The sequence below is a fragment of the Labeo rohita genome, chromosome 11 (assembly GCF_022985175.1).
Source record: "Labeo rohita strain BAU-BD-2019 chromosome 11, IGBB_LRoh.1.0, whole genome shotgun sequence".
Classification (NCBI taxonomy): domain Eukaryota; kingdom Metazoa; phylum Chordata; class Actinopteri; order Cypriniformes; family Cyprinidae; genus Labeo; species Labeo rohita.
In genome coordinates, this window is record NC_066879.1 from 16,199,750 (window position 1) to 16,219,532 (window position 19,783).

General features: G+C 37.7%; 1 protein-coding gene across 9 annotated transcripts in view; it reads right to left on the reverse strand.

Annotated features, from left to right (window-relative positions):
- camta1b (calmodulin binding transcription activator 1b) overlaps window positions 1-19,783 on the reverse strand; it is a 381,970-nt gene that overhangs the window by 354,871 nt on the left and 7,316 nt on the right. For all 9 annotated transcript variants that reach the window (XM_051122195.1, XM_051122192.1, XM_051122194.1 and 6 more), the window contains one exon: window positions 6,523-6,626. In XM_051122195.1, coding sequence (XP_050978152.1) covers window positions 6,523-6,626 — 104 coding nt within the window. The remainder of the gene's footprint in view (window positions 1-6,522; window positions 6,627-19,783) is intronic.

Here is a 19,783-nt window from a genome sequence, read left to right on the forward strand (position 1 = left end):
AAAACAATCATGCAGCAGAAAGTCCAGCTTGTAGATCCTTTCCCTGTCTGAACAAGTGCAAAAAGGTCAAAAACGCAACAGATGTGGCTAAAACTACATTATTTGTTATAACAGAAAGTGAAGCGGTAAAACTTGCCTTGTTTGGCCGACAAGAGACCCCTCCACTCCATAGAAGCCAAAGGTGTGCTTATACAAACACAAACTAAATTTCCCCACATTCCCTGTAGGGTAAGGTTTGACTAGTAGCATCTGCTTCCTTTGATTATGTGTGGAGAAACTTAGGCAGACCGGAAAAGAAAAGGGACCCGGAGGAGTGGGGCAGTGCCAGCTAAGATTAGGGCAGGGTAACCACTTTCCTGGCACTTACCACTGGGGTAAAGCTGGATCCGTGATGCCAATATCTAGATCAAGAGTGCACACACACGCACACACCAAAAAAAATGCAAGAGGGGGAAACTGAGTGATTTAAAATAAAACAATCGTGGCAGGGGACAAGGACTCGCACGCAGCAGCACTTTTCCACGCCGCTTAAAACTTTTAGATGCGCCGTTTGTCATCTGGGGCAGATTATGTTGGAATGGCGCAGACGCAGCATCTCTGTTTAAGTGTGTAAAGGGGCATTCGCTATCGCCAACGGCCAAGGCTACTCAAGACGTTTAAGCGTGCTAAAATGAGAGAATATTGTTCACCTTGACAGGTTTTTCATCCTTGCGACTTATGAATCTTTTGGCGATATCAAAGCCGTTCCTCCGGCTCAAACGGGGATCGGCCCAGCGATCTACATCATAAAGAGCAAACTCACGGGCTTCTGCGTTTGCAAAGTCTACAAAACATGGGGATTTTGTCATTGAGTCAAGGTAATACAATTCAATCTTCAGCTTACCAGATCAGCATGTAAGCTCCGTACCCATCTTTGCTGTTTGCCCCTACATTCGGTACACACGGCGTTGTGATTTCGCACGCCCTCCTTTATCCAGGGGAATTGTTTCGCTGAAGGTGGAAGAAGGTCTAACAAAGAGCTTAGATTGGTCAAACAATGACAAAACCTCTTGCACATCTCTCATTCTCGTTCTCTCTCACTTTTTTTTTTTTTGGAGCGGTATACTTGAAGAAGAAAAAAAAAAAAAAAACGCCCAGGCTGAAGGACACTTTGTCAATAAGTAATACCCACGCTGTATTAGCTGCATATTTAGCCATGAGAATTCATCTAAATTGCTTTCAGACAAAATCATTTAGCAAAGCGTGCTTCAGAATGTAACGGTGCGTCTTCGTGCGACATTCAGCTGGGAATGTGAACTTTGGGCTCGTTCAGAGCAAGGACAGTCAGCTTGCGAAGGCGTTCATCCGCCTATTCAGCATTTCACTCGTCCTTTCCTGATCAAATCAGAGAGAGGAACCACAAAGTGATTATTCTCGAGACCTGCTCCAACTTCACTTTGTGCCGTGATCACTTGGAAATTTTCCGCAGATGGTTTTTAGGCATAATATTCTCGTTCGGTAATAACAAAGCTTCTCTAGATACACTCTAGGACTCCCAGCGGTGTGCGGTATAGAATAGGAGAGCTATCAAACACACGCGCGCACGCACACGCTTTTTCTAGGTATTTAAAATTAACAGCAGGGGGTGTAAAGCAACTGACGGTGAGAGACAGAGCGAGAGAAAAAGAGATAAAGACAGGAATTGACTTTTTGCCGTCCCCCAGCGTTCACCCTCTTCTCGTGTTCATTACAACACCATTATCGTTTTGATGTTTTCCCCTCCTTTCCAACATGCTGTCGGTTTCGTTCTTTAATGTGGTCATTCGGCTACAAGTATTTTTCAACCGAACAGACGTCCGTGTCATTACCTTCAATAAGGGTCATTTCCCATAAGGAAAAGAGAGAGATGGGATGGGATGTTACACGGAGTGACTGGCGAACACCAGACGCTCTTCCCAGCTTCCAATCCGAGAAATTATGCCGTACATGTGTGAAATATCCAATGCATACAGAAAAACACAGGCTTGGACATGAGCTGTGCTTGTTTGTATGACCTGATGTCTCATTCGGCCCTGCTAGAGGCCTCATTATACCTCACCGCTGGTCGTTGGGAGCATGGCATTCAGTCTGACACTGGAGCTGAAGGAGGAGGAAGTCGGGGCTGTTTAGGAACTCGTTCTCATTAAGAGCTGTGTGTGTCACTAGGGAGACTTTCTGCTCCTAACAGCCTCCAAAAGTAGCTGAGCTTCAACAACGGCCACACAATGTCTCCATCTGCAGGGAGAGCTACACCGCCCCCTTCCATCTTTCTTCGCCTGTCCGCATTGTCTGTCCTTCATTCTTTTTTTGTAATCTCCATTCTCCAATCTGGTCCGTGTTTGTTTAAACCGTCAGATATGTTTAGCCTGGACAACGACAGGAACAGTGAAAGCAATAGCGCTACTGACAGTAACAAGTTCCTCATCCTGTGAGGATGCAAAATTGGGAGCGAGTTGCTACAGTCACGAATATGTCAGATTTGGCTAATGCTCCTAGAGCCAATATTTCCTGAGTGCATGTTCACCACAAACAGCGACTCTTGAGAGACAGGTAATCACAGATGGTGGAAACGAGCATCCTTCCTATCTTCCATCCCGTCTTAAATTACGAGGGGACATGAACATGAAACGACTTTCGTAACACATTTTATGTTAGTAAAATGATGCATTTCTTAAGTGAAACAGGATATTCAATACGAAAAACATAGTTAATTCATCAGGAATTGACTGGGTTGCAAAAAATGGTTTCGATAATCCAAAAATAAAATGATTAAACTGAACCATTTATGTAACACTTTACACTATAGTTTGATACTTTAACATTTCAATGCCCAACATGAAAGAACAATGAACTTTCACAGCATTATTCTAGGTTAACATTAATTTCTAAATGAAATATTGCTGTTTAAAGTAAATTTGTAAAGTTGTATATCTTAAAAATGATCAATGTATTATGAACAAACATAAACTAACAATGAATTAAATTATATTTATAAAACACTAACCTAGATCAAGAAAGGTTGTGAAACTAAAGTAGTGTTATCGTTTAAGAATTTTTGTTAATTTAAATAAAATTGAAATTAAATGTTAATTTGTTGTATGTTTGTTTGTTAAATGTTGATAAAAGTAAACAGAAATATTTTTCAAAACAAAAAAGACAAAAACACAAAATTATGATTTAAACAAAACAAATTAATACATTTTTAATTAAGATATTAACACTATAAAAGTATAATACTAAAATAATTTGTTAGTTTTTTTTATCTAATAAAAAATACCTATTAAAATCATTTTTTGATCATTTCAATAAAGTTGAAATAAAATAAAATAAAATAAAATAACAGTTGAAATAAAATTGTTGTAAAAAAAAAAAAATTACTAAAACTATAATAAAAGTAAACAGAAATATTTTTACAAATGACAAAGCATAAAATTCTGATTTAAACAAAACAATACATTTTTTTACTTAATATCATATATTGTAATATTTAGTAAAAAATACTAAAATAATTTGTTAGTTTATGATATCGGTAACACTTTAAAATAAAGTTCATTAATAAACATTAGTTAACTACATTAATTAACATGAACTAAGAATGAACATTATTTTCACAGCATTTATTAATCTTAATGTTAATTTCAGCATTTACTAATGCATTATTAAAATCACTAGTTGTGTTTGTTAAAATTAGTTAATGCACTGTAATATTAGTAATAAATAGTGCAATAAATGCATTGTTCATTGTTTGTTCATGTTAGTTAATACATTAATATTAACAAATGGAACTTTATTGTAAAGTGTTACCAATGTTCATAATAAAACCAGGAACAGGTTAAATTTTGATTTTATGTGGGCTCTTTCTTTTGATCTTATGTTGGCCACTTATTAATCCTGTTCCTGCCTTCTCCCCATCTCATCCTGTCCTCTTTCTGCTTTGTTCTCGGTGACAAAAGTGCAAAAATGCAATTTAAAAAAAGTATTCACATGCAATAGTTGATTTGATGTGAAACAAATAGCTATCGCTCAAGAACCGCTCATGACTTTTCTTTGAGGCCGGTTAGTTTGCATCAGCATGGGGTCAGATTATTTTCCTCTACAGTGGCACGAATCTAAAAAAAGAACTATAAAGAGTTGCTGGAGAGGGTGAAACAATCTTTAAAAACAGTTGGGAAACTTTATAACTCTTTGCAAGTTGAGAGAAAGGGAGCGCGGAGGCTTTGACAGAAAGCACAGAGGGACAGCCACACTGCTGGCTTCCCAACACGGAGGACGCGCAAATGAAAAGCAGAGAGAGAAGTATCAACCTCTCTGCGCCATCACTTCTTCAGCTACAACACAAAGAAAATACATCTGCATTCCCCGGATCAAACCGCACTTTCAACTAGTATCGTAAATAAACGTATACGTGCGAGACATCAGCGGCTTCCTCTCTCATAAGTTACAGCGGTTTTGAAATGGAGATGAATCTGAAATATTCTGAAAGGTCATGGCATGCATCATCCCAAGTCATCTGTAGCAGCATTTGCCACCTCCGTCATGATAAACAATTCAAGGCAGGGCTACAAAATGAAAGGGAAGTTTGTCTTTTGTAAACCTGGGGAAAAAAGCTCCACGGTTTAGCCTTCTTCACACATTATAGGCAAAGAAAAATGCAATGTTATATTAACCTATGGTAACGAGACGTGTCAGCCATTCCTTTAACAAGAATTTTAAAGCCCTAATACATCATCTAATGGTATTCCTTCAGAAATTCAGAACAGCTCAATACAAATCTCATCTCTGTAAAGTTGGCAGAGTCCACAGTATATCAGGTAGCAACTTGCAATATGTTAACTTACCCACTTGAGACCAGATCTCCAATTTTAGAAAAATGAAAACCGAACTGGTGCATGTTCAAGTGGTGTTATACTTTAGCAGAGAGCGAGACGGTAGGAGGCTGTGTCAGACTTTAGGTGTGCTGTGGAATCGGTCCAAACAGGCTTCCCTAATCTCTGCTGAGTGTGTTTGTTTGTCTCTGAATGTCAGAACGCCTTCGGGCCAGAAAGACAAAGTTCAAAGCAATGCAGATACACTTTGTATACCAGTCCAACTGTTAGATAAAACTGACACAGATTTACAGAGCAAATCAAAACATTGCAATATGGAAGTCAACGAAACAGTGCATTTTCTATGAAAATACCCACTTCTTTTTTTTTGGTGGACAACTGATAATTAACAGAAACTTTTGTAAAATTATAATTATATTATATGAAAATTATCATCTTCTCATGTAATACAATATTATATATATTGTATAATATTATATGAGGAGGCCAAGTCCTCACAGTTTGTTTGTTTTTTCCTAATCAAACTTAAACTCATGTCCCAGTCACATTTTCTTGGTTAAATAAACATTACATACACTGACATTCAATTCTATTTTATATTTTTTAACATCAACAGTCCAGTCAATATCCCATTTATTAAAGCCAAGTATGATTCTTGTCAAGTTAGTGTTTTTAAGCATTTTACATTTATTCCAAAATAATAACTCAAGGCAGTAACATTTCAAACAATTTTTCTATTTGTGAACTTATGTTTAGCTATTCTTTTTAATTGTTAACTTAACTATTTTTGAATTTTTTAGATCATCATTCATCAAAGCTTGGTAAATATTTATCGTAGACATGGAGATTTACTTTAAATTTCACCAAGCTGCTTACACCAAAAACTCCCACAGATCATGTTTTCAGGCCATTTCAAGTCTTCTTCTGACGTAAAGTGGTTATCCAAGTGTGTTTACTTTTTTTTTAATTAGTCTTGCCATTATTGCCATTATATTGTTTATTCAGACTGATTTGCGAATGTAGAATGCACAAAAACACAATAGGTGGGATTTATTGCAAGAACCAATCACAGCCTAGCATAACCAGTTATATCCAATCATGTGGATATCATGTGGCCTCCTCTCATGTGACTTTCCCCCATTCATTTTTAGTTACTTCCCACCGAACTCACCGCACGGTTAAAGGGCGTCTGTTAAAACTCAGTGGGCTCAGGGGAGGCGAGAGAGACACAGACTTTATCAACTTTACCTGCTGGTGTTGCTGTTGGATAATGTTTATTTAGAAAAACAAGTGATTTATACAAATTTTAATGTTATATATTGCATTGTTTTATTATTGCACTACAATTTTTTCCTAAACCAAATTTTTGAGGAGGCACCTCAGAGGAAACCCCCTGATATATGAGAATTTATCAGATTATAATTTTCATATAATATAATATGTGAGTTTGCTGACTGCAAAGTTGAATTTGATGTACTTCTGTCACCAAATCTAGAAACTGCTTAACTACAATTAGAATCAAAGTTTGCTGTAAAACCACCAAAAATAACCAAAAATACAATGTGCATAAAATAAGCATCCAATAAACACCACATTGATATTGAACATTATGATATTGCCAGTTTGTTTGTCCAAAACTCCTGTGAAACAAAAACAGCTACTGTTGGAAGTTTCTTACCTCGTTGGTGTTCCAGCGATGTCTCTCCTTGGGGAGGGAGGAACATTTGGGAAGGCATTCCAGAAGCTTCTTGGGCAGGTAGATTTTCAAATGTCCATGTTCATCTGTGAACAACGCAAAAAGATGACTTAATATGGAGTGTGAGCAGAATTATTAAAACAAAGCTGTGCTGCTCTCCAGGGTCTAAAACACCGGGAGCTGTTCTTTTTAAACAAAGATCCAATCATTTCTTTGTAAATTACTGAGTTGTTTGAATTCAATGTCACTGTTGCTCAAGGGACTCCTTTAAGGAAACTTCCATGCCCAGGTGTTACGTTTGCAAATTGCTGTGACAACCTTTTCAGAAATATAAAACTATAAACCAGGCACGAGACCTCAAAGGGGGAGCACTCACAAAGCAATGAAGAAAAAAAAAAAAACAAACTTAAGATGTTACTGTGAAATGAAAGGGAACATATTTGGAGCACAAGGCGTGCAAAAGGCTTTCATCCAGAAATGTCGTGATTTTGTTTTCATTGAGTTTTTTTTAAAGCGCTCCCGTTCTTTCTCTCCCTCTCCCTTATCATGCCAGAGTGCCTGCTCAAATACATAACAACAAAATTGGGCAACGGAGCAAAAGCATTTCAAGGTTATTGATAACCGTTTGCATCAAGGGCTCAGGCTTCTTAAGGAACTCAATGTTTAGCCCTGTGGGAGAAGGTAGTTCCATATTGCGTGCTGAGCCTGCTTATGAATATTAAAAAAAAAGCAAGAAACACCGAAAGAAAAGGAGAATGAGAGACCGACTGAGATTTGTGGAGTGTGTCCTCGGTAAAAGACGAGAGAGAAGTGAAAGAGACGCTGCAGATCTGAGCGAGATGAAGCCGTGTGTCCATAGAGACACTGCTTAGCAACCACTCCCACTCTGGCTTTAAGGACAAACAGATAGCCAGAGGGAAAGAGACACATGAAGAGGGTTAGATCACTCCTCTGTTCATAGTCTTACACCAGAACCGATGCACATGGTTTGTGCTTTACCTGTGCGTGAACTTAAACCCACATAACAAATTCAATTCCCTACAGAAAACACCCAAGTGCATCAAAACATCTTTCAAATGGCCATTCAAAGCAGATCAGATGAACACAATTGCACCTGAACATTCTCTATAAAAAGCTCTTATTTTGTCACAGTCCAAAATGTGTCACATGCTATTAAGGTACGCACTGTTGCCACAAGGGGCACTAAAGCATAAATGTCTGCATTTACAGTGACTTTTTAACCATAGCAGTTTGATGAAAATCTCACTGAAATGCTGTAAACATACTGACTTGCACTTACTAGCCTGAATTGTCTAAATTTGTCTCTAGCCTTATGGCATATTCACACCAATGGCGATAACTGTAATGTTTTAAAGAAATCTGAGAAATCAAAATTCCCTTGATCTTCTGACATGTAAGAGGTCATTGTATTATGAAAACACCCTGTAAGTTTCAGAACTCAAAATGTTCTCATTAGTATAAAAACAGCTTATATTGAAGCCAATCTGCCAAAACGACAGGTTGTGGAATGTGCATTTTATGACGTAATAGTGTGGCTAAACACCGCCTCCGCAGAAGATCAACCGTTTGATATGTACTGAGTATTAAATCATATGTACCGGGTCTAAATCACAGAAGCATCCACCTAGGAGGAACGTAGGCTGTCAAACATGTACAATTGTTTATTAACAATTTAAACAATTCAAAGACATTTAAATGGAGCAATCCAATGAGAGGCATCAAAACAGGACAGAAAATAACCTATTACTTCTAAATTGACCCTTCGCAAAGAGTTTGACAGGCAACCTGACCAGTCATAACACAGAAGCTGCCATTTTGTCCGACAAACAAATCAGACAGGAGTATAGATTAACTTCGATGACTAAACTTGAAAAATGGTGTATATTGACATCATTCCGCAGTTGGTTCATGTTTATTTTGTGCTTTATGCAAATAGTGATCTGTCACCCCTGTTGAAAAATCCAGCATATGCTGGTTAGGTATGTTTTGAAGCATGGTTGCTGGTTTAAACTGGTTTAAGATGGTCATGAGCTGGTATAAGCTGGTCATGTGTAGAACATGTGTAGTGTGAGAGCGGCATTGTTTATCGGACATAGCCCTAAGGAGGGTGGGTTTTTGCGAAGGGTCAGTTATGATGTTTTTGATGTAAAGATCTTGACAGAATGTAAGTGGTCCTCAGAGAACAAAGTACTAAAAACAAAATAGTCATTATAAAAACGGCAGTTCATGACGCTTTTAATCCAGCTAATGAATGATAAAAATTATAACGGTTGATAAGGGGTTAACAGTCAGTCAGCCAAATTTTTCTTTATGTCTGGTCCTAATGTTTTATATTCAGTTCCAGCTAATTGAATGATCCAAAAAATAAGACTGATTACTCTTTGTTAACTGCTAATCAGAGTACTTAAGACGCTGTCTTAACATAGAGGCTAAGTTTATGCAACTGGCCCCAGAACACACCTGACTTTAAAGTGCCAGACAGCACAAATGCAGTGCGCGCTTTTAACAGACTGAAATTTATAATCAGTTGGTGTGGAGGCTAATATAGCTAGGATATTCAGTGTCAAATCATCCAAATTTCAAAAACTTCCCTAGTTCAAATTCTTTTATGAGGAAAGATAGACATGTATAGTGATGAAAGCCAAAATATTAAACGTCATGGATGAATATTTACTGAGTAATCCACTATTTTGTAGAGGGAGGTCAAAATGGCAATTTTCACCTTAGATTCAGAGTCATGTTACATGCTACATTTGGTTTTTAACCAATGAAAATAGGATCTTAATATCTCTGGGATTAAACCATACAGGGCCTTAAAAATGAAGATTCCAAAAGAACATTTTCTTAAAAACCAGAATCTAAAATCATATTAAGATAACTATGATAATACTTTAGTTACAGGCACACAAATTTGGGAAAGTGAATATTTATGAGACTAAAACGGGTATGTTCTATGCAATTGTTTTGATAGAGGGAAACAAGATACAATTTTAATTCCAACATTATTTCTTCTTCAGACATTGGTCTTTAAATAAAATAAGTATCAGCTGACCCAATATGTAAAAGGGCATTAAGATATCTTTAATACTTCTTGAGTTACAGGCATGCAGTACAAAATACTAAAAAAGGCAGTTCATGACCCCTTTAATAGTCATTCTAATTATAACGATAACATGCAAACTTTGGAGAAAAACTTGAAAAGTGCCGTTTTCCCATTTTTGAATGGTCACTATTGGCACATAATGCAAAAAAGACTGCTAAAGAGCAAATATTTTACTAATAGAACTAAATAAGATAATGATGCTGCCATCTTTCTAAAGCCATTTTTACCCCCTGTAAATTGACTCTCAATCTAAGGTGAAAATTGCCATTTTGACCTCCCTCTACAAAATGGTGTATTACTCTGTAAATATTCATCCATGACATTTATTATTCTGGCTTTCAGCACTATACATGTCTATCTTTCTTCAAAGTAAATATTAGCAAAATCAAAAATTTGAGCTGGGGACCTGTGGTTGAGTTGACACGGAATGACCCAGCTATCTTTATAGTTATAATTCTTGCTTTGGATGGGCCTTAAGTATTATTAAGTATTATCTAATTATTTAAGAATTGCTTTTTCCCAGCTCAAGAGATTTTCATGGAGTTATAACTTTTAACTGTCAGATGTTTCTCCTAAATGTCCTAACACTAAGAATATAGAGGTATACGATGAACAAGAGTGACACAGACTTTTGATTGACCTCACGTCTTGGCAAATCTAGGCAGAGTCTGAGATTGCCAGGGCATTTTACTCAAAAGAAAAATGTATGGAGCAAGAGACTTAAGTTAAGCAAAAGTTGACATTTGCTCCTCATTCAGCCTCACAGGCATCTAGGAAAAACTGTTGAGTTTGAAAAGATCTAATTTGTGATTTGCCTTTTTATTCAGCGCCGTCTCTCTCTCTCACGGCAACAGTTGCGTTGAAATCTAATGACCGTTTCACATTATAAATTGGGAGATCTGTGGCTGTTATGCTTGAGCTAAAGCAAAGATTCAGAAGCAAAACACACAGTACATTCGCATAAGACAATGAATAAATGAGCAGGCTCTCTTGAAAAGTTCGGCTCTATTTCATTCCAAGTAACTCGGCCGGGATGCATTATAAAGGAACGAGCCGTCGAGAAACTTATTTACAGGGTAATTAAGACTAGACGATATATCCCTTCCTATTTCTATTCGTTATTTCTCGTCTCTCCCTTCATCTCCGTCGCTCTCTTTCCCTCTCAGTACATGTTTTGGCAGAACAAGCGAGCGATTCTGAGGACTGCCATTTAGTCTCATTGTTCTGCATCAAAGTAAGGGGCTTTTAAATTATGCTGACTCTGACGACTGTGGCTTTAGAGGCAAATTTTAATCACAGAGTCAGTCGCCGTCTGCCAAGCACTGCCTTAAGCGTTTGCCTTTCTCTCTTTCACGATCGTCTCCCAAGAGTAGCCAATGAGACGCAGAGCTGAGGGAAAAAGGCTTAACAACAAAGAAAATGGAAAACAAAACAAGGCTACGAACACGCCGTTAATACTCACACAGATATAAATGTGTGAATGTAGGTGGTAGAGAAAGATAGAACAGAATAGAGCGTTGTAGACTATTTGCTCCTCATGTAAACAATTATAGGTGCACGCAGGCGTATGCGCCCACCATAATTAATTATGAACGTATTAAGATAAATCGCTTCGTTTTTAAACTCTACTGACATATAGAAACACGTTCACGTTCAACACCAATCGACATTCCGCACAGACGCCAAAGCGCCGCACCCGCATGTGGCCCTTGTCCGACTCTTGATCTGAGGGGATCTTTGAAAAACACCTATCAAACCTGCCCTTCAAAGTAATGTCAAGCATCAGAGAATCTCGTCTAAGCTAGGGATACAAAGGTAAATCATAACTTAACTCTTTATCATCTCACCGTAAAGAGCTCTTTTAAATTTTCCAGAAGCTCACGCGGCTATGACTTGGGCTGAAGTGACGGACAGACTGAAGTCTTTGACGGGAGGAGTTGGAGGTCACTTAATACAAAACGTTCCAGGCTGAAGGAAGTGATGAACGGTACTTCAGCTGAGTGGCGCGCAAAGGCACCGTGGGATCTCACACTGTCAATAAGCAGCATGTTTGAACAGATCCCGCATGTGGCTTTAAGTGACCCCAATAAGAACAACAACACTGATGGTGACAGAAAAGCCCTAAAGGCAACGGCTGAAAAGCAGCTTTATTTTCACTGAGTGTGTTTACATGACAAATGAGCTGAAACATACTGCAGATTTCTTCATGCTTTTAGGAATATATTCGATAAGGGTGATAAAAAGTTGGTAAACACCAGGCATGGACAAGCTATAGGTCTGATTGGGCCATCTAAAAATCAAACCTTTGAATATTTTGACAGAAAATACATACAGTGTCCATATTTGTGACCCTTGACCACAAAACCAGTCATAAGGGTCAATTTTTTGAAATTGAGATTTAAACATCATTTGAAAGCAGAGTAAATAGCTTTCCACTGATTTGTTAGGATAGGACAATATTTGGCTGAAATACAACTATTTGACTGTGAGGGTGCAAAAAAAAAAAAAAAAAAAAAAAAAAAAAAAAACCCTAAATACTGAGAAAATCACCTTTAAAGTTGTCCAAATGTTCTTAATGCATATTACTAATCAAAAATTAAGTTTAGATACATTTACAGTAGGAAATTTCCTTGAAACATATTCAAGGACTCTAGGCTGTTTTTGGAATTATATTGTATTTATTGTGCTTATGTTTGTGAATTGTGTTTGTAAAGAGTGTGCAACAAACATACTGTTATGCAACAGTGGTCTTTACTTAATATTCTAATGATTTTTGGCATCAATCATTTTGACCCATACATATGTAAAATGCATACATATTTTTGGCTATTGCTATAAATATACCCGTGCTACCCAAGACCGGTTTTGTGGTCCATCCATTAATGCTAGAAGTATTAATTAAAATATTTAACATTACAATATTTAAATGACAGAAAAAAAAAAAAAAAAAAAACAGCACAAGATGACAGACTTTACTGTCTATTAAAGGATTAGTTCACTTCCAGAACAAAAATTTACAGATAATGTACTCACCCTCTTGTCATCCAAGATGTTCATGTCTTTCTTTCTTCTGCCGTAAAGAAATTTATTTATTTATTTTTTTTTTTTTTTTTTTTTTTTTGAGGAAAACCTTTCAGGATTTCTCTCCATAGTGGACTTCTATTGTGCCCCCAAATTTGAACTTCCAAAATGCAGTTTAAATGCAGCTTCAAAGATCTCCAAACAATCCCAGCCAGGTAATAAGGGTCTTATCTAGCTAAAGCGATCGGTTATTTTCTAAAAAAATTTTTTTTTTAAATTACAGTTTATATACTTTTTAACCTCAAGTGCTCGTCTTGTCTAGCTCTGTGTGAACTGTTTTTTTTCCCCCGGTCATGACAGTTAAGGTACGTCTAATTTCCTCCTCCAACATCGCTTTTTTTTACCTTTACCTTTTTTTGGAAAGGGTGTTTGATCTTCTTCGCATGTTTGCATGGGTTGGTACTTCTGCAGCGATGTAGGACGATTTTGAAGTTGGAGGAGAAAATGAGATCGGAGTTTTTAGACGTACCCTAACTGACATGACCAGAAATAAACAGTTTGCACAGAGCTAGACAAGATGAACACTTGAGGTTAAAAAGTACATAAATTCTAAAAATAAGACCCAGATCCTTCAGCCGAGATCGTTAAGAGCCATTTGCAGCTGCATTTAAACTGTACCTTGGAATTCAAATTTGGGGGCACCACAGTCCACTGTATGGAGAAAAATCCTGAACATTAAAACATAATTTCTTTACAACTGAAGAAAGAAAGACGTGAATTTCTTGGATGACAAGGGGGTGAGTACATTATCTGTACATTTTTGTTCTGGAAGTGAACTAATCCTTTAAGTTTTAATATAAAAAAAAGATTAAAAGCTTGCCAAAATCTACAATTTTCTGAGATTGCACTACCAATAATTGTTATTCACAAGTTTTAAAGCTGTTTTTGCCCATTACTAAAATGTTTTTATGTTTTTAAAGTGACACTGATATCAAAAACAACAGTTAACAGTTAATTTTTAATCCAATTTATTCTTAAAATTCAGTAATGACAGATTGTTTTTTATTTTTTAAATTAACACAAGCGCTGTGTGTGGGCCTCTCAGTTTTTAATCCTCTTGGCACAATACAATCCTGAAGAGGTAAACCGATAAACAGGGTTTATAAAGAATAATCATCTGCAAAGGTGCCTGCTGAAATGTTTTGACATTTCTCGCACGCATTCATAATTAATGCCTTTTAATTGAGCGGATGGATCTAAATGGCAAAACGGGCTAACTGTGCAAAATGAGATCTGTACTTGTAAATCTGCAGAGCCACATTTCTGTTCACCCAAGGCAAGCACAAAGAAGGTCCGTCCTTCTGTATGTTCCCTCTGAGGATTACCGCATATCTGCCTTCTTTAATGACTCTGTAAGCATCTATCGCGTGCACGTACATGGGCCGCTCGCAAAACAGATGGAGCTTCGCCACTGCAAAGTGTAAAAAGACAAGAATGGACACAAAAACTTTCTGCACCTCATCAGCCCAATGTCACTTTTTAATGAAAGCAGTCTCTTTTTCCATTAAATTGTCAGCTCTGACGGGCATTTTCTGTTTGCATTTGTTTATTTGGAGACTGTATTTTCCACGGCACGCCATTTCACCTGCCGTAAGCGGTTTTGTCTCAGATCGTGGCGGGGTGTACGTTTCCAGTGCTCCTTTAGAAACTCTTCAAATTAAGAATGGTGCAATGACAAATGCTCTGAGAGCGGCAAATCTGCTTCAGAAGGCAAATTTGGAGCCTGTCTGAATAAGGAGAGGGTGACATTTACAGATTTGATTTTCTCTCTACCTCATCATACGGCAGACACGAGCCTGCGCAAGGGTCGCTGCAGTGTCGGCCATGGCTTTTTGATCCCATTTTGGAGAACGTGGGCTTTGGAGGAAACGCATTACACTATCCTGATAGAAGCGGAGCTTCTAGAAAAACTCGAACTGACTCAAATAGAGGTCAAGTAAATCTAGGGCTGTTTCTGTACAACAGATAAGGGCAACTGCAATGACAACAAACACCTAAAGGAGTAAATGTTATGGAGATCAATTACGTCACTCGTTTCGCCTCTGTTAATGGATCGATTTTGGCCCATCTGTCATATTACGGAGATGTTTCACCAAGGACCGCAATCTGTCTCGTGAGAAATGTTCCAGAAAATCAAATCTCATAGCCGTTCGCATCTCAAATGAAACTTTAGATTATAATAATAAAAAATAAAAAAAAAAGTGCAAATTGCAAACCAGCACACTATAGATTCTACTCATAACTGATTAATTTTTTTTTTTACCTTGATAAAAATGTCATACGTATAATAAAACAGGAAAAAAGTCAAATCCTCCAGCGAGATGAGGTGTCAGTTAATTATAAAACTTTGTATAATAAAGACTGAAAAATGCTGGGAAAAGCAACATTTACAGCTCCCAGTACAGAAATTAAGGGGCGTCTAGGGAAATTTGAGTTTTTTTCCTCTATTTTTTTCAAACAAAATTAATGTGACAGAAATAAGGGCTCATTGCACAGTAGTTCCATGCAGGCAGGGAGAGGGATGGGACTGCATGTTAATTCATCAGTGGTGCTGGTAAACTTTTCTTCAAGTGGTCTTCCCCTCAACTGCTTTATTAGCCACATGAGTTGAAGACAGGCCGGGAGAGAGGGAGGTCTTTTGACTTTCAAGTGAAAGCAGGAAAGGCTTTGATATGAAAGACAGCACAAGAAAGGAGAACGCAGCGGGTTGACATGGTCTTTTACCAAGCTGGCATTCCAACCTCCATACTACAAGCCTCCTCCACGCCTCTCTCTAGGGACTTGTGCGCTGCATGGAAATCAGTGGTATAGTTATCTATATGCTAATTTCCATGGGACGAAAGGTGAATATTCAGACATTGGAGAGTCACACCCACAGTGTCTGGTCAAACACAACACGAAGACTGTAATACAAAAAAAAACAAAAAAAACAAAAAAACAAAACAAAATAACAAAACAACAACAACAACAACAACAACAACAACGACGACGACGACAACAACAACAACAACAACAACAACAACAACATGAACACATGCACAAATCGCAAAAATACTGTATGCATCTCACTTAATTATGAAGTTCATGTTGTAATGCTGAATTAAGCTTAAGGGTGGCCTGACCAATTACCAGCGTGTCTGATAAGCAACTGCACAAGAAGGAATTTCAAAGTTTTTTTTTTTTTGGTCTCCCATGAAAAAAAAATGAAAGAATGATCTGGATAGAACAGCTATTGTTACAAAGCACATGCTTTTTTCTGCAAATATAACAACTTAAAATTAGACAGTGACCAGTTTCTGCTTTTTATTTTAAAGTACCACAAAAAAATCTTCTGACAAAGTTGTGGTTGTTTTAACAACAAACCGAGTTCTTTAAAGAACAAAGAAACACATGAAAAAGAAACGGTTGGTCTATTAATTTGCAAGACCTACTGCACAGTCTATTTTTACATATCAGATTTATTGTAACACCAGTTTCTATGGTTATTGCGGTTAATCATTGCATTTTCAGATTCAGTCCCTCATTTAAATGTGGTTGTCATTCCAGAAACCGTACTGTGTGTAGCAAGTAGGTAGAGAAATAAACTTTTTTTTTCAAAATGTGAATGGGTTACAAAGCCAGCAAAGCAAAGATAGCTTCTTTCATAATCACTGATGCTGTCAATCACTTCAGAGTTTACTCACTGAGCTCAAAAACACTCATTATAATCCAATGAATCTCTGTTTACATCATGTTTGATGAAGGAAAACTCGATATTGAGAAATACTGAGTAGACTTTAACACCTCTGATTGGCCATTTCATTCACAAGCTCAAAGCTCGTCTGTGATTGGCTATAATGCTCAATGCCACAAAAACATATTGCAAAGAGAAACATTTGATGCTCTTTACAGGGCACTCACATATATGCTACCCTGGAGCACAAAACCAGTCATAAGTAGCACGGGTATATTTGTAGCAATAGCCAATACATTGTATGGGTCAAAATTATTCTTCTTTTATGCCAAAAATCATTAGGAAATTAATTAAAGATTGTTTTCCATTAAGACATTTTGTACAATATATGAAAACTTAGAACTGAGAACTTAATTTGGACAACTTCAAAGGCGATTTTCTCAATATTTTGCTTTTTTTGCACCCTCATATTCCAGATTTTCAAATTGTTGTATCTCAGCCAAATATTGTCCTATCCTAACAAACCACATCAATGGAAATCTTCTACTTTATGTATAAATCTCAGTTGACCCTTATGACTGGTTTTGTGGTCCAGTGTCACATATGCATGGAAATGCCTGAAAGCTGCGGTCTATCCCCATCGAAATGGCTCAGTAAACTTTAACATTATGAAAATATTCCCTAATTTTATATCATCAGCAAAAATTTGCTATAAGAACAACTACCCAAAATACCTTCAGACTCCTTTGGGCTACATCAACCTCAGACCAACTGTATATAAATCCCCCAGCAGATAAAACATCACATTCTGCTGTGTGCATGGGAGGTGAGATATTTTTCTGCATGCAATAAAATTTCTATTGAATTAGCAATGACTTGAAGGGTTGGACAATGTCAGTCAAATTGATTTAGCATCTACAGAAGCGCCTCAAGGTCACTGAGCTCGGAGCCAGATCTCGTCCAGAGACAGTCTGCAGTGTGAACGCTTTAAAGCGGGAGGCGTGGAGAGCTTCTTCTGCGAATCTGAGGAAAAGTTGAGAAGGAGGGCTTCCGTGACCTCCAGCACCGGTCCTCCTCCTCGAACCCCTTTGAGGCAGAAAACATCTGAATCTCGGTGCTAATCTGGGGTTTAACGGCTCATCTTTAAAAGGCCTGGCGGTGAAGAGCTGTTTTACTGTATCTGTCATGGCAGCTTGAGCAAGCATCACTTCAGAGAAAAGAGCAAAGCTTGTTTTAGGACGGGATAAAGAGGGCTGACAAAAACAGATCTCAAATCGATAGTGTCCTCTTGCTTTTGTGCCACAATGATAGGATACCTTTTCTTTACACACTCTTTTTTTTTTTTTTTTCACTTCGTGATTTGTGTTTCACTAGAGGATGATGTTGACTGAATTCTGATCAACTCTGGACCACATTGTATGCAATGCTTTATCACAACTAATCATACTCATATAAAGCATTTTGACAGGATGATTGTGTGATCATGATCCTCATCATAAAAACTATAGTGACAGAGTGGACATAAAGAAGGGAAGATGAGGATAAAAGAACGAAAGGGAGGATGATAAATCTATTTTCCCCCCACAGGGAAACGGCCTGACAATGATTCACATTTCCTCTTAACAGAGAATAATGTGCCGTCCTAAAGCCATTAAAGGAAGCTTGTGTCCAGCCAGAGCCATGACATCATTTGGCACGCTGTTTTACCACCTTTTCTGATTCAAATGGGATCCGGGTCCAACTGGTCAGTTTCAATTTCACTCGTCCCGGCCGCTCCAAGATCAATACCAATCAAAGCAGTGATTGCTCTATTGTTCTGCTTAATACTACAGCTCCTTCACTGGCTCCGGGCCTTCATCACCATCAGCGGCCACATCTGCGCCATTCAATAGATCATTCGCCAGATAGCTATCTGGCATTTGGCTAATGAAGATTGTTTATAGAGAGGAGATTATAAAAATGCAAAGCTTCTCTGTGCTTTTTACACATTAAAAAGCTGAATTAATGTCATTTCTCCGTGTGGGTGCTGTGTTTTGATAGAGTTTGGAAAGTTCCATCTCTCACACTTGTCTTTTTTGTTTGTTCATTCATTTCTCTGGTAAAAGTCCAAAGGACGTATTCACTAAAATTCTTAAGGAAAAACAAGTTCATTTGAAAAAAGAATAACAATTTGCATACCCAAATAATACGGCATTATTTCAATAATACCATTACAATATTTCACTGATAAATCTTAAAAACATACTTGACATCTACAAATAGTCACTGACTGTGAACATTGACATCGAATAGGTTTGCTTTAAAAATTACTGTGCAGTGTACAAAAATGCAATCTAAATATTGACTAGATAATATGCAAATATACATAATACACTCTAACACCCTGACATTCTGAGGCATAATATAAATGAAGTGATAACAAAACATATGCTTCTGACATGAATTATAAAACACAAGCAGGTCCTATAAACAGAACACAAATAGGCAAACACCAGCTTGAACCATTGTCTTACACCTGGACGCATAAAACCAACATGCAAATCCATGCAACACTGACTACCAAAGGCATTCAGAGACATAAACAAGACAGAGGATATGAGAATGCTCAAATACACATGGACTCAATCATGCAAATGAGCGTATGAATACAAATGGATAAAGAGTTGAGCTATGCATACAAAATGCACTTTAGAGTTCTGGCAAACAATTTGGTCCTGTTTTCTGGCCTAGCCAAGCTCTCTCTCTCAATCATCACAGTAAAAAAAAATTGCATATTATCATCACTATGCTCTTCAATAGCTTCTTGTTTGAAACATGAGTCTTTAGAGCACTCATAATAACCTCATCTTTGTGTTAATAACATCACGGTACACAAAAGACATTTTACACAGTGTGAGTACCTAAGCCAAAAATACATTGAAAGTGAGAGACAGGATTGGTAATTTGTCGCAGGTCTCCAAAAACAAGAAGGTCAGCTCCACCAGCTGGACCTAAAAGGAAGCTATGCTGCACTGGCTCAGTCGTGACTTACTCCCTCAGACGAGAAAACCGAATGCGCGCTGGCACGCACAGATGAGGCATGATTGTTATGAAGAGTGACATAAGCCTCCGCCAAGTGAAGCGTCACCGGACGCCCGTCACGCTAGCGCTTGGCACAATTACCGCCAACTGTTTTGATAGCAAGAGATGTTACACAAGCAAAGAGTTCAAACTCCTCCAAGACAGGAGGGCGATTCTGCGATAACCTCACTTTCGTGTCTGGCCGTCCCAGGAGACTAGAATCTCTCTCTCTGCTCTCTTCTTTGGTAGAGCGGTTCAGTCAACTGTTTGCATCTGTGCAACACGAACAAAACCTCTCATTATTT